The following is a 14638-nucleotide window of genomic DNA, read 5'->3' on the forward strand; positions in this document are numbered from 1 at the left end:
AGAAAACGACTCCTGGATATCAAAATAAATTATATCACAGTAAAAAAAAAAAAAAAAAAAAAAAAAAAATTGTCTCTCTCTCTCTCTCGATGATAGAGATAGATATATACTATGAATACACAATTTATACCTCACCTTGTTAGTTAACCAGACAGGGGAAATATTTCATATAATCGTTTGTAGCTCATTGGTAGGTTTACTTTAGCAGAGGTGACATGCTTTCCATATTTCAATCAAATGCATAACTAAATAACCCCTCTTTTGAACTAAAAAATGCTTCATACAGCACTTTGCAGGGAATTTGGACCATGAAGGAGTAAATAACAGGTGAAGGAGGCTCCGTTGCGGGTTTTCCCCTATCACTGCAACGAGCTCACTCAGGAAAGGTAAAAAAATCTTCAATTCCACATAAAACCAAAAGATTTTCCCTCCAATGAACAGATATGGAAAAGGAAATCTGTTCCCTCCGTCATAGAGGTCACTTCAACCCAGCCTTACGCTAATGTAAAGATGTAGGGAGACTATACCGCACCTGCCTGCACATCAGATGGCTCCAAGCCTTCCACCAGTCCCAGGTCGTTCTCCATTGTCCCCGAGGGCAGCCCCTCAGTTGTGCCTGACCCAGCCTCCTCCTTTTGTTTGCCTATGCACTGGGTCAGAGGAGAGAACGCCTGCATGCTGGATGCCAGCATGGGGACGGGTCGGGATGCCTCGTAGCAGCCATGGGGGGTCCCGTTTGCTGCACTGGCCACCTTGCCATTGGGATCATTGAAATTGCACATGTCCTGACCATTAAAGCCGAGGGAAGCAGCATGGCCGGGAGTACCATTCCCCTTGCAGGAGGGGCCATTGGTCATTGCAGAGGTTGAGCCGTTCACTTGGTACTGACCAGGCCCGTGACAGTCCTTGCGGATGGGAGACTTGGGGTAATTCCAGAGGTAGTCATAGGTAGTGGATACAGGATGATGGGGAGAGCCGACATCCGACGAGAAGGTCCCATGGACATTGGTGGGTATGGAGGAGGAAGAGGTCAGGCCATTGACTTGCATGTCACCATTTAGACCTGGAGAGGATCAGGATTAGAGGGGAAACATTACAAGAGGTATTTCCTGTAACACACCAACATTGTTATAAGTCAGTGAGCTCACAGTTTTACAAAGCTCAGATCTTTGCTCTGCCAGACTGACTTTTCAGACATAATCATACATACTTAAGTGATCCCAAGTCTTGAATATTCCACCTGCCCACATTTTATTATCCCGTTTTTGTGTTCTTTTGAATATTAATTCCAAAAACAAATATTTTTTTCCTCAATAGAGAAGATAAGTAAATTAGGTAAGCTGCTACCCATTGACAAGGAAAATATCACCGTTGCATGCCTATGAGGAAGTCATTAGAACTCCAATTCAATGCCCTCATGTTCAGGAATATGTTAAGAACATAACAGGACACTGCTCAACTATCTAATCCTTCCATTTCATGCATTCCCCCTCAGGGGCTAAAAAGGTTTACAATACATGATCAGTAGACCCCTTCCAGTACACAACAATACAGAATATTGCTTATGCCCTGTGGTGTGGGCAAGACTGCATGATACCAGGTTTGCAATGGTTCTGTGTATGTTACTGCTACTTTAACGTCTAATGCAAGTGTGTGTGTGTGGGGAGGGGGGCTTTGGGTGTTGTATCTGTGCGATACCACAAATGCAACACAACACTCAGAATAAAGCAATTAGGTTGCTAAATGAGGCTTGAATAATATCTACATATTACTGGTGTTTTCTTATATATAAGCAGTATCAATGTACTGTAATAGTAAACATTTTTATGTTTAGTCAATACACCGACAACCCCTGCTTCTTTTCCCACTTCAGACACCAGCTACTATGTATGTACTGGCATTATGTTCACCCAGCCCAGGGGGTAGGATACTTTTCTGTTGCATTACTAAACTGGAATATCGGGTGTTAATAACCTGAACTTTGGGAGAGGTTGGAGCGCTACCAGTCTTCTCCTACCATGCCCTGGAATACCCTTCTCTCCTTCACATACCAGTCACTGGGTGGTCAAACAAAGAGAGAGCACCCACATAATGCAATGTTCTACACAAACAAAGTGTGTGCTTCAACGATGTCAAAGATTTCATGGAGGTTACAGTGAACGGGTCCCAACTGTTTAAGTACTACAGCAAAATAGGCCCCTTAGAACTCATTGGCAAATCCTGCTAAAGGTCAGTAAACGTCACTCCGTACACAAATATATTCTTCTCATCTGCTTTATTAACACTAAGTGCTTGTATTATGAACCGTGTTTCTTATTCACAGAAGTCTGTGGGATGCTGCTTACCCTTTCCTTGCTGGGGAAAGCTTACAAGAGCACTGTTTGTGTAAACAGTTTCCACAGATTGAGGCAGCCGTTTCAGTCCTGAGGCATTAGGAATGGGGGGCTGGCCAGTACAGGCAAAACGATTATTTGTCTCCATGTCTAAAATATGAAAAATAAAAACACAAATATTTATAAATAGATGCATAAAGACACAGCAAACATATAAAATACACCCCAAGCTATTTGGACAAAGATGTATAGTGCCTGTAGTTCCAACTAAATGAGCAAATAAACCTAACACTTTAATAAAACATTATGTCTTGGTCCTATTATGGGCCAAGGGACGTATAAAGGGTGTATTATCACAATATTGGCTATACACCCTTAAAAATCAACATATTTTATTTGGCTGAAGAGTCAGATATTCTTATATTCAGTTTAGGGTATAAATATAGAAGAGTGGACTCTGAAACTCTGCTTCCTCAGTAGTGTCACAGTCTGAGAAACTTCGGGTGCTGCCATAGTATGAGGAAGAGTGAGGAGCCATTCACCAACAATAGACCACATCTGCATCAGACTCTGGTCGGTGACATCACAAGGAGAACAGAGCCGATACACTGTATGCACGTGTGCATTGGGACCTCTTTTTTTTAAGCCTTCCATAGAGTGTCATGGCAAACGGCATTTGGCAGATAAGAAGGCCATGGTCCCTTTCTTTGATTGCTTGTTACTTTCAGGACTTTAGCAGGGGGCCCCTGTGATGAGGGCACCGGACAGATAAGTAAAGGTAGTAACAGGATTACATGGAGTGCATAAGGCCGTGCTTATAGTGCTGGCGATGGCGACCGATGATGTCACCCATTGCCATAGCCACTGGTGAAAGTTGTAATTTGATTTTAGCGACGTCACTGGCAACAAAGCCAGTGACGTCACTAAGGGGGCGGGCTGCTTAATTTGATTGGTTTAGAGACAGTCACACGTGGCAACTGTCTCTAAAAAAAATCAAATTTAACCGGCTTCAAAATTTTTGGTCGCGACGACGCGCTTACGACGGAATCAATGTATTCGTTTCGGAGCGACGTCGCGTCACAAGGCACTATAAGCTCAGCCAAAGAATTGTTTATTGTTTTACTACTTTTCACTCTTAACAATACTATGATATAGAGATTGATATGCCTACCTGGATAGCTTTTAATATCCAACACTGCAAGCATCTGAGCTAACAATATCAAACACACACTTCAACTTTAAGACTTTAAGACATTTTAGGTAAATGTGCATGTGTCTATATGTATACACACACACACACACACACACACACACACACACACACACACACACACACACACACACACACACACACACACACACACACACACACACACACACACGTTTTTGGACAAAATCACCAAGCAGAATACAGACACAAGGAATCCTTACCCCGAAGAACAGACTACCAAGTTCTAAGTGGTTCCCAACTCCAGTCCCCCCAACAGGTCAGTTTTTAAGGATATCCCTGCTTCAGCACAGGTGGCTCAATGAAAAATAACTGAGCCACTTGTGCTGAAGCAGAAAGCCTTAAAACCGGACCTGTTGGGGTACTTGAGGACTGGACTAGGAAACCACTGCGTTTAGAGGATTTGACCTTTGAACAGGCTGTAGAAAGCAACAGAGAAAGATAGGAAGGGCTACCACATACACAGCCATCTGCCATGCTGTCTTAAAAAGAGAGGGGCGGTTTAACCATCTCGGTGCAAGAGGGGCCAGCAACACATTGTATTTCGCATCATATTTAGCATTCTTCACCATTAATAATAGTGTTCACCTGAAATAGTGAAAATTCCAGGATGAACCATTGATTTTTTTTTTTTTTTTTTTTTTTTTTTTAACCATCCGCCTCCCCCCTCTCTCCTTACAAAAACACACAAATGAACGCATTAGAAAATATTGATGGAAACTGCTAAGAAGAAAAAAAAAACCTTTGGCACTCTACCCCACCCTGGTTTATAGATGCAGGAGAAACAGGAATCAGGCTGCATCATGACAAAAATGAGTTACACGTGATCTAAAGGCACAAGCATGTGCTGCAACATGTGTCTGGTGTGTTTCAAACACAAATTAGAGAAGGAAGCTCGTCACCCATAAAATGGTGAACTCTATTATTACGTACGTGAGGGAAACAAGATCTCCCTCCAGGAACAGATCAATTGGGATATTTGTGGGGTCTGTGTTTTATAGGTCACCTATCAGCAGGCTGAGCATTTGCCAAGAACAGCACACAGCACAATGTAGGCGTTATTTCCTGTTACTGAAATAAATTCAGGTTATAAACAGAACTTTTGCTTCTTTACTAAATGTTTCGGGACTCATCACGAACAAAAAGCAGGAGAGGAGTTAAATTGAATGAAACGGCGAATCCCAGTAAATAATGGGACATGAAAAAATGAATACCAACAAATAAATAATTGATTGGGTGAGCGAGTTGACGAAGAAGAATAAAATGGGAGGCCGTGAGGTTTCTGATTGGGGCCCTCTAATCTGTGAGCAGACACCACTTCAAAGGCAGGTATATGACACATTACCTGTCTAACACACAGAGATCTGGGGTACAGGGTCTCCGTGTGTGTAATCATATATTATATATACACTTACACACAACTAAAAACATAGGGGGGGGGGGGGGGTGTGTGTGTGTGTGTGTGTGTGTGTGTGTGTATATATATATATATATATATATACACACACACATATATATATACACACACACACACACGTTACAATTACACAGACCAATGACTCCGCCAGCAGTCTGACATAATTAGTTTGATTAATTGTCTTAATTAGAAATCTCCATATATTGACATAAAGCTGTACGCAGGGTGTAAGGAGGCAGGAGAAGTACTGTACAATGCTCCCTTCTCTCCATCAGGGCCCACGCTGCCCCCATTAGGCCCCGCTCTCTCCTGCCCGCCACCCCCCCGGTCTCCCTGCTGGAGCCAGCGGCCCGGGGCCTCACCTGAGCCGGGCTGTCCTGCGCGTCGCAGCCTCACATAGCGGCCCAGCCTGAGTTACCAGGGGGGCGGAGGGGGAGTCAGCAGGACGAGGCTCCGGTGGGAGACAGGAAGTGCCTGACTGACTGCGCCGGGTCCTAAAGACAGGTCGGGGCCGAGTAGGCCGCAGGGTCCTAGAGGCGGCCCTTCCCAGGCGGAAGTAACGGCGCTATCCGTGACCCGCACAGGACCGGGAGGCGGAGGGACGCCGCATCATGGGGTTATGCACGCAATATATTATCCGCGAGATGCTGAATGGAGGAGACGTGGATGCAACATAACAGGGAGACTGATACACAAATACACAGTGCAAAATTTCACTGTGTGTGTGTGTTTTTTTTTTTTTTGGGTCCTAAAAATCTCACTAACCTTTGGCAGTTGATCTCTCTGATTTTAGGGGAAACAATACACTATATTCTCCATATGTTTAATGGCTGTTTCCTAACGTGCTCTGGCCCCTCTGACAGGAGAGGGATTGGCCCACCCATCCTAAATCCCCCTCATTACCAGGGACACTTCCTGTTATTTAGACAAGGATGGTGTACATTATTATTAATTATAACTTACACAATAACAGATATCACTAGCCATACAAAATCGACAGCATTCACACCAGTTAGGCTGCGGTCCCAGTCATCACTGTGACACCCGCGCCCGGCGGGGAGGGGGGCACGTGCACAGCGCTAACCGTGATCTGCGGTCTTTTTAGGAGAGAGGGAGCTTGCGACGGGAGGGGGTGTGGTCGGGGATTTGTGGGGGCGTGGCCATCACGTCACGCAGCTGGTTCGCTCTCATTGGTGACATTGGGTGAACCGCCGGTGGGGGCGTGGCCACGCCTCCGTCGCAAGGTCTAAACTCAATTTCATTGAGTTGTAAAAAACCTTGCAGTACGGCGCGGCTGCACCTTCAGCGGGAAGGTGACTACTGGGCCCAGCCCCATTGAGGGGCGGTGCTTACACGCACGGCGCACGCCGCGCCGTGTGCTTTGGCAGTTACTGGGACCACAGCCTAAGGCCTCTGGCATGCGCTGGTACTTACCAGTGAGCCCCTACAACCGCAATGAGAGCGGCTTTAGTAGGGTCTCGCCTACGCTTCCGCAAGCGCGCGGAAGCGTAGGTCTTTAGGAAATTTTCAAATCAAGCGCTTGCCAATGAGGGAGAACCAGCTCCGTGACGTCACTGGCCCACCCGCCGACACGCCCCCGGACGGCGCACTGTCTAAGCCTCAGCCGCCCGCCAGAACCTTGGCCGAGGCCTTAGGGGGCACACACGTGGAAGATAAATGCACCAGCAGTGCCAAAGTTGCTGTAATCAGGGAATTGTATTGTATGTCTTTATTTATATAGCGCCATAAACAGTGGTTGACAAATCACCAAAAAATCTACTCGCCACACAAAAAAATCTACTCGCCACCTAGTACCAAACGTGTGCTGCTTGGGCCAATATTTACTCGCCCGGGGGTTAAATCCACTCGCCCGGGGCGAGCAAATGTATAGGTTTGTCGAACACTGGCCATAAATATACATAGCGCTTCACAGCAGTAATACATGTTGTAATCATATAAATAACAGGTCACGGGAATAAGTGCTTCAGACATAAAAGTAACATTAAGAGGAGTCCCTGCTCCGAGGAGCTTACAGTCTAATTGGTAGGTAGGGAGAACGTACAGAGACAGTAGGAGGGAGTTTTGGTAAGTGCGTCTGCAGGGGGCCAAGCTTTATGTATCATGTGTCCAGGATTATCCATAGTGCTATTGATATGCTTCTTTAAGCAGATGTGTCTTAAGGTGGGTCTTAAAGGTGGATTGAGAGGGTGCTAGTCGGTTATTGAGGGGAAGGGCATTCCAGAGGTGTGGGGCAGTCAGTGAGAAAGGTTTAAGGCGGGAGAGGGCTTTAGATACAAAGGGGGTAGAAAGAAGACATCCTTGAGAAGAACGCAAGAGTCGGGATGGTGCATAGCGAGAAATTAGGGCTGAGATGTAAGGAGGGGCAGAAGAGTGTAAAGCTTTAAAAGTGAGGAGAAGAATTGAGTGTGAGATACGGGATTTGATTGGAAGCCAGGAGAGGGATTTCAGGAGGGGAAACGCGGAGACAGATTTAGGAAAGAGTACAGTGATTCTGGCAGCAGCGTTTAGGATAGATTGTAGGGGAGACAGGTGAGATGCAGTAAGGCCGGACAGTAGGAGGTTGCAGTAATCGAGACAGGAGAGCCCGAGTCAGAGTTTTAGCAGTCGAGTAACAGAGGAAAGGGCGTATCTTTGTGATATTGCGGAGGAAAAAGCAACAAGTTTTAGAAACGTTTTGAATACGAGAGGAGAATGAGAGAGAGGAATCAAGTGTAACCCCTAGGCAGCGTGCTTGGGCTACTGGGTGAATGATCGTATTTCCAATAGTAATGCGGAAGGAGGTAGTATTTATTTATTTATAAAATATTTTACCAGGAAGTAATACATTGAGAGTTACCTCTCGTTTTCAAGTATGTCCTGGGCACAGAGAAAAATAAATAATACATGGTTACAAATACAGAGAAAAAGACTAGTATTAAAAGGCGCCTAATCAGGAAAGGATATATTCACCAACTGGAGGAGACCGATGTGGATTCCAGACGTACCAGATGTGCTTAAAAAGAATGTAAAAAAACACAAAACATAATGTAATACTGTATGAACAAAAAACATATATGTGAACACAATAAATATATTATCAGCTGAGATCAAAAGTGAGAAAAATTGACAACATTTAATAAATTGATTAAAAAACACTGGACATGAAAAACAAATACATATAAAAAACAATTAATAAAATATTAAGTAGACAATTAATATTGGTATAGGACGATTAATAGGGGACTGATTCACTGCTGCACCAGATGGAGTGCCCACTCACCGGACGGAAGATAAAATCAGACGGTGGATATATCTGAGAGTATCCCCTCTCTCTTTCCAGCTCACACGGCTTTCACATCGGGATCGGAGCCAGGGTGATGGTTGCACACGTTGGACTGTGTGTGTTTTCCCTGGTCACACGAACTCATCCACAGCTACTGACAGGTGGAACACAGTTGATGTGTATAGCTTACACTGCTGTTACGCCGAGTCTGGGGCCAAGATGTCAGCTGTACACGCTGAGCCGCGTGGGCCTCCTTCCTCCTGGCGTACCTTCCTCGTAGCTGATGGTTTGTTGCGGCAGATTCGAGTTGGTTGGGGGTTTGGCTGACAGACAGCTGATTCGTCACGGCACTTGGGGGCAACTCGTGGTGTGGAGATTCAAGTCCCTGCAAAATTAACCCTACGCGTTTCGAGAGCGGGCTGCTCTCTTCCTCAGGGAACCCCGTGACGAATCAGCTGTCTGTCAGCCAAACCCCCAACCAACTCGAATCTGCCGCAACAAACCATCAGCTACGAGGAAGGTACGCCAGGAGGAAGGAGGCCCACGCGGCTCAGCGTGTACAGCTGACATCTTGGCCCCAGACTCGGCGTAACAGCAGTGTAAGCTATACACATCAACTGCGTTCCACCTGTCAGTAGCTGTGGATGAGTTCGTGTGACCAGGGAAAACACACACAGTCCAACGTGTGCAACCATCACCCTGGCTCCGATCCCGATGTGAAAGCCGTGTGAGCTGGAAAGAGAGAGGGGATACTCTCAGATATATCCACCGTCTGATTTTATCTTCCGTCCGGTGAGTGGGCACTCCATCTGGTGCAGCAGTGAATCAGTCCCCTATTAATCGTCCTATACCAATATTAATTGTCTACTTAATATTTTATTAATTGTTTTTTATATGTATTTGTTTTTCATGTCCAGTGTTTTTTAATCAATTTATTAAATGTTGTCAATTTTTCTCACTTTTGATCTCAGCTGATAATATATTTATTGTGTTCACATATATGTTTTTTGTTCATACAGTATTACATTATGTTTTGTGTTTTTTTACATTCTTTTTAAGCACATCTGGTACGTCTGGAATCCACATCGGTCTCCTCCAGTTGGTGAATATATCCTTTCCTGATTAGGCGCCTTTTAATACTAGTCTTTTTCTCTCTACTTTGTTATCTGACCAGGGGGTCAGTTTTAGTATTTAGGCAGCCCCCTATGTGAGCTATCCCTCACTATAGGGTTTGTTCCCTCATATAGTTAGCGCTACCTAATCTGTGTTTGCACATGGTTACAAATACAGTTACATAAATGAACAGGGTATACATTATATACAAGACATTGTGTGCACAGTTAAAGAAAATATATATTATGGGCGTATGAAACAGTTACAGACCAGATTAAAATGTGAGACAGCCTTAGATTTGAAAGAACTTAAACTGGTGGTGGATGTGAGAGTCTCTGGTAGGTTGTTCCAGTTTTGGGGTGCACGGTAGGAGAAGGAGGAACGTCCGGATACTTTGTTGAGCCTTGGGACCATGAACAGTCTTTTGGAGTCTGATCTCAGGTGATAAGTGCTGCATGTGGTAGGGGTGAGGAGCTTGTTCAGATAGCTGGGTAGCTTGCCCATGAACAATTTAAAGGCAAGATAGGAAAGGTGAACTTTGCGCCTAGACTCTAGTGATGACCAATCTAGTTCTTTGAGCATATCGCAGTGATGTGTGTTGTAGTTGCATTGGAGAACAAAACGACAAATTGAATTGTAGAGGGTGTCAAGTTTGCTAAGGTGGGTTTGAGGTGCCGAGCCGTATACTATGTCTCCATAGTCAATAATTGGCATTAGCATCTGCTGTGCGATACGCTTTCTGACCAGGAGACTTAGGGAGGATTTGTTCCTGTAAAGTGCCCCTAGTTTGGCATATGTATTGGTTGTCAGGATATCAATGTGCATCCCGAATGTTAAGTGGGAGTCAAACCATAAGCCCAGGTATTTAAAACTAATGACAGGGGTTAGGGTGGTGTTAGCGTTGGTTCTAATCAGGAGCTCAGTCACTGGAAGCTTTAAAAATTTAGTCTTGGTCCCGAATACCATTGTTACAGTCTTGTCAGTGTTTAAAAACAGTTTGTTTTGGGAAATCCAGTTTTCGAGTCTCAAAAAGTCAGACTGAAGTATGTGTTGAAGGTTAGAGAGGCTATGGCTGTGTGCATATAGGATTGTGTCGTCTGCATACATGTGTATTGAGGCTTCCTTACAAGCTGTGGGAAGATCATTAATGAACACTGAGAAGAGTAGGGGCCCCAGAACATAGCCTTGCGGGATACCACAGGTGATGTCCAGGGGGTTGGAGTTAGAGCCTGAGATGGACATATGTTGGGATCTTCCTGATAGGTAGGACTGAAACCAGTTTAAAGCAAGCTTCCCTATTCCAGAGCTCTGGAGTTTGTTGAGCAGGATAGCATGATCAACTGTGTCAAAAGCCTTTGCAAAATGTAGGAATACTGCACCAGTGAGTTGACCCCGTTCCATTCCACACAGGATTTCATTGCAAACGTTTAGCAGGGTAGTTACGGTGGAGTGTTTGGGACGAAACCCAGATTGGAATTGGCTAGGGAAATTTGTCTTGGTATAGAAATCGCTTAATTGAGAGTGGGCACATTTTTCCATGACTTTGGATAGAATTGGGAGAAGTGAGATTGGCCTGTAGTTTGAGACAGTGTTTTTGTCCCCACTTTTGAAGATTGGGGCAACTCTGGTAGTTTTCCAGGTCTTAGGGATATGGCCTGCAGACAGGATAGAGTTGACTATGGACGCAATTGGTTTGGCAATGGCTGGGGCACCAAGTCGTAGGAACCCAGATTGTAGTAAGTCAGGTCCACATTGGCTGCTTAGTTTTAGTTTGAGGAGCGCTTGTATAATCTCCTCTTCAGATACTGGGCCAAATTGAAAATTGTGGGCAGTGTTGGGAGGGGGTGGGACTATAGGGGTACTCCCAGGATGAGATTCAGGTTTGTGGTTTGGGCTGCGTTTTGCTAATAAGTTAGTGGCGCACCCCACAAAGTAATTATTGAATGCATTTGCAATGTCAGTGGGGTCTGTCAGAGTAATATCCCCCTTAGTGATATTACTTGGTTGTTGATGGTTAGGAGGCTGGAATATGTTGTTGATAACCTTCCAGAAGTTAGCTGGGTTTGTTGTATTTTGGTGGAGATTGTCAGAGTAATATTGTGCTTTTGCATGCCTTGTTTGCCTTGTGCACATGTTCCGCATGCATCTGTAGTGATTGAGATCCTTGGTAGTGCCAGTTACTTTGTAGCTTTTCCACAAGGTATCCCTGAACTGGTAGAGTGCTATAAGGTCAGGTGTAACCCATGGAAGGTGGGCCCCCCGTACTCTTATTTTGCGTAGTGGAGCATGGGTATCGCAGAGTTTTAAGAACTCTGATTGGAAATAGTCAAGCGCAGAATCAGGGTCGAGAATTAAATCGATTCTGTGCCATGGGCAGTTGGTAAGGTCATCCAGAAACTGTTGTGGGTTAAAGTTTTTAAATGTTCTAGTGAGGAGAACTTTAGGGCTTGATTGGGGCGTTTTAATTTTCCTTACACAGTACACTATTGCATGGTCACTGAAAATGTCAGGAAGGATGCCAGAGGATTGGATTCTGCTGGGGTTTGAGGAGAGAATCCAGTCTAGCAAGGAATGGTTATGCGATTTCAGGTTTGTCCGTGTGGGTTGGGAAATGAGTTGCGATAGGTTAAGTGACTTGAGTTTTATCTGGATTTTGTGGTTTTTAGGGTCAAGCCAATTGAAGTTGAAATCTCCAAGAACTAGCAGCTCACTCTTCTCATTCAGAGAGGAAATGGAGCCAAGAAATTGGGTGATGTCAGGGAATGTAGAGGGGCTTTAGGGGGGCGGTAGATGCCAGCAAGCAAGATGGGCTTAGAAAAGGGGAGGCAGATTTTGCCAACTAGAATTTCAAAAGAGGATGGGCTTGGTGGGCAATTTAACAGTGTAAATTGTAAGGTGTCTGCAATATAAAATAACACCCCTCCTCCTCTCTTTGACCTATCTCTCCTAAAAATGGAGTATCCCTGAATAGCGATATTTGCATCAGGGGTTTTAGGGGATAGCCATGTTTCTGTAAGAATGATGGCTTTGGGTTTATGCATAAGGCACCATGCCCTTAGTTCGTCCAGTTTGGGCAGCAGGCTCCGGATATTTATATGGGCGACAGATAGCCCTTTTTGGAATTTAAAAGGTGGAATTCTCAGGGGCATGGGACAGAGCTGAAATGGGAGGACCTGGGTTAGGTTCAATATCACCTGCTAAAGAGAGTAACAGTACAAGTAGGAATTTGGGTAGTTGTTTGTAGGTTGTAAATTTGTGGTGTTTGCTATTAGAGTGAGCAGTGGTTGGTGTGCTGCTTTTTAGAGTTCTCCACCAACATTCAGTAGATAGTGCAAGGCTTTTGAGTAGTCCAGGGTGTATGGTGATGTTGGGTGTGGGCCAGGATGGAGGAGTTTGTAGTGTATAGAGGGAGTAACATCTGCATGAGGCCAGGAGAAAGAAAAAAGTTACTATACATAGCAGGTTCATTATGACAGAGGTAGGCAGTGCTGCAAGGAGCTGCTGTGAACAATGTGAGTGTGTGCAGACTAAACAGCAGGGGTGTGCCTGTTCCTTGTCAAATGTTATGGTGCATTGCAATGCTAGAGTCAATTCAGGGTTTCAGTGTATTGTGCACTCAGTTTTGGGAGAGGCTGCAGTGAAATAAGTTGTAAAGGGGTGGGGGGTTAAAATATGCAGGTTAGCAAGTTTGGGATCATAGTGTGATCTGAATAGCTTACCGTTTGTTGTCGTGAGTAAAAGAGTTTGCAGAAAGATGCAGTCACCAGTCACCTCTAGTCAAACTATAGTCTAACTATAACTTCTCACTTAAAAAGCTCACTTTAAATGGCTCACTATATCATGGCAAAGCAGTTCCTGCAAATGTAGTAGGGCCAGGTTTGGGAGGATGTATAAGGAGCTCTGTTTTTGCCATGTTAAGTTTCAGTCGGCAGATGGCAATCCAGGATGATATTCCAGAGAGGCATTCAGAAACTTTGGTCTGTATAGCAGGTGTAAGGTAAGCCTTGTCTTTCTAACTATCGACCTGTCTCCCTCCTGCCTTTTGCCGCTAAACTCCTTGAACGTCTTGTATTCTCTCGCTTGCTCCATTTTCTCAACTGTTATTCTCTCCTAGACCCTCTACAATCTGGCTTCCGCACTGCTTACTCCACGGAAACAGCCCTCACTAAAATAACTGACGACCTTCATGCTGCCAAAGACAGAGGTCATTACACTCTACTCATATTACTCGACCTCTCTGCAGCATTTGACACCGTGGACCACCCTCTTCTCCTTCACATTCTCCATACTCTTGGTATTCGGAACAAAGCTCTATCCTGGATCTCATCCTACCTCTCCCATCGTACTTTCTGTGTCTCTTCTGCTAACACCTCCTCCTCCTCTATTAATCTCTCTGTGGGGGTACCCCAGGGCTCTGTCCTGGGACCTCTTCTCTTTTCTCTGTACACACTCTCTCTAGGTGACCTAATAACATATTTTGGGTTTAATTATCACCTCTATGCTGACGACACACAAATATACTTTTCAACACCCGACCTTACACCTGCTGTACAAACCAAAGTTTCTGAATGTCTCTCTGCTATATCATCCTGGATTGCCCTCCGTCGCCTTAAACTCAACATGGCTAAAACAGAGCTCCTCATATTTCCTCCCAAACCTGGCCCTACTACCTCCTTCCACATTACTGTTGGAACTACGATCATTCACCCAGTAGCCCAAGCACGCTGCCTAGGGGTCACACTCGACTCCTCTCTCACATTCGCCCCTCACATTCAAAACATTTCTAAAACCTGTTGCTTTTTCCTCCGCAATATAACAAAGATACGCCCTTTCCTCTGTTGCTCGACTGCTAAAACTCTGACTCAGGCCCTCATTCTCTCCCGTCTTGATTATTGTAACCTCCTGCTGTCCGGCCTTCCTGCCTCTCACCTGTCTCCCCTACAATCTATCCTAAACGCTGCTGCCAGAATCACTCTACTCTTTCCTAGATCTGTCTCAGCATCTCCCCTCATGAAATCCCTCTCCTGGCTTCCGATCAAATCCCGTATCACACACTCCATTCTTCTACTCACTTTTAAAGCTTTACATTCTTCTGCCCCTCCTTACACCTCAGCCCTAATTTCTCGCTATGCACCACCCCGACTCTTGCGTTCTTCTCAAGGATGTCTTCTTTCTACCCCCTTTGTATCTAAAGCCCACTCCTGCCTTAAACCTTTTTCACTGACTGCCCCACACCTCTGGAATGCCCTTCCCCTCAGTACCCG

The 14638-nt window shown here is 45.0% G+C and overlaps 1 protein-coding gene across 3 annotated transcripts in view; it reads right to left on the minus strand.

Moving 5' to 3' along the window:
• The window catches only part of BAZ2A (bromodomain adjacent to zinc finger domain 2A), a 73619-nt gene that overhangs the window by 38840 nt on the left and 20141 nt on the right, over positions 1-14638 (minus strand). The window contains exons 1-3 of one of the 3 annotated variants that reach the window (XM_075591417.1): positions 5341-5635; positions 2346-2483; positions 890-1063 (exon numbers count right to left, since the gene is read on the minus strand). In XM_075591417.1, the coding sequence (XP_075447532.1) occupies positions 890-1063; positions 2346-2481 (310 nt within the window). In that variant the 5' untranslated portion in view covers positions 2482-2483; positions 5341-5635. Of the gene's footprint in view, positions 1-532; positions 1064-2345; positions 2484-5340; positions 5636-14638 lie in introns of those variants that run through there. The other 2 variants (XM_075591415.1, XM_075591416.1) reach the window with 2 other exon arrangements.

The sequence above is a fragment of the Ascaphus truei genome, chromosome 3, assembly GCF_040206685.1.
Source record: "Ascaphus truei isolate aAscTru1 chromosome 3, aAscTru1.hap1, whole genome shotgun sequence".
NCBI lineage: Eukaryota > Metazoa > Chordata > Amphibia > Anura > Ascaphidae > Ascaphus > Ascaphus truei.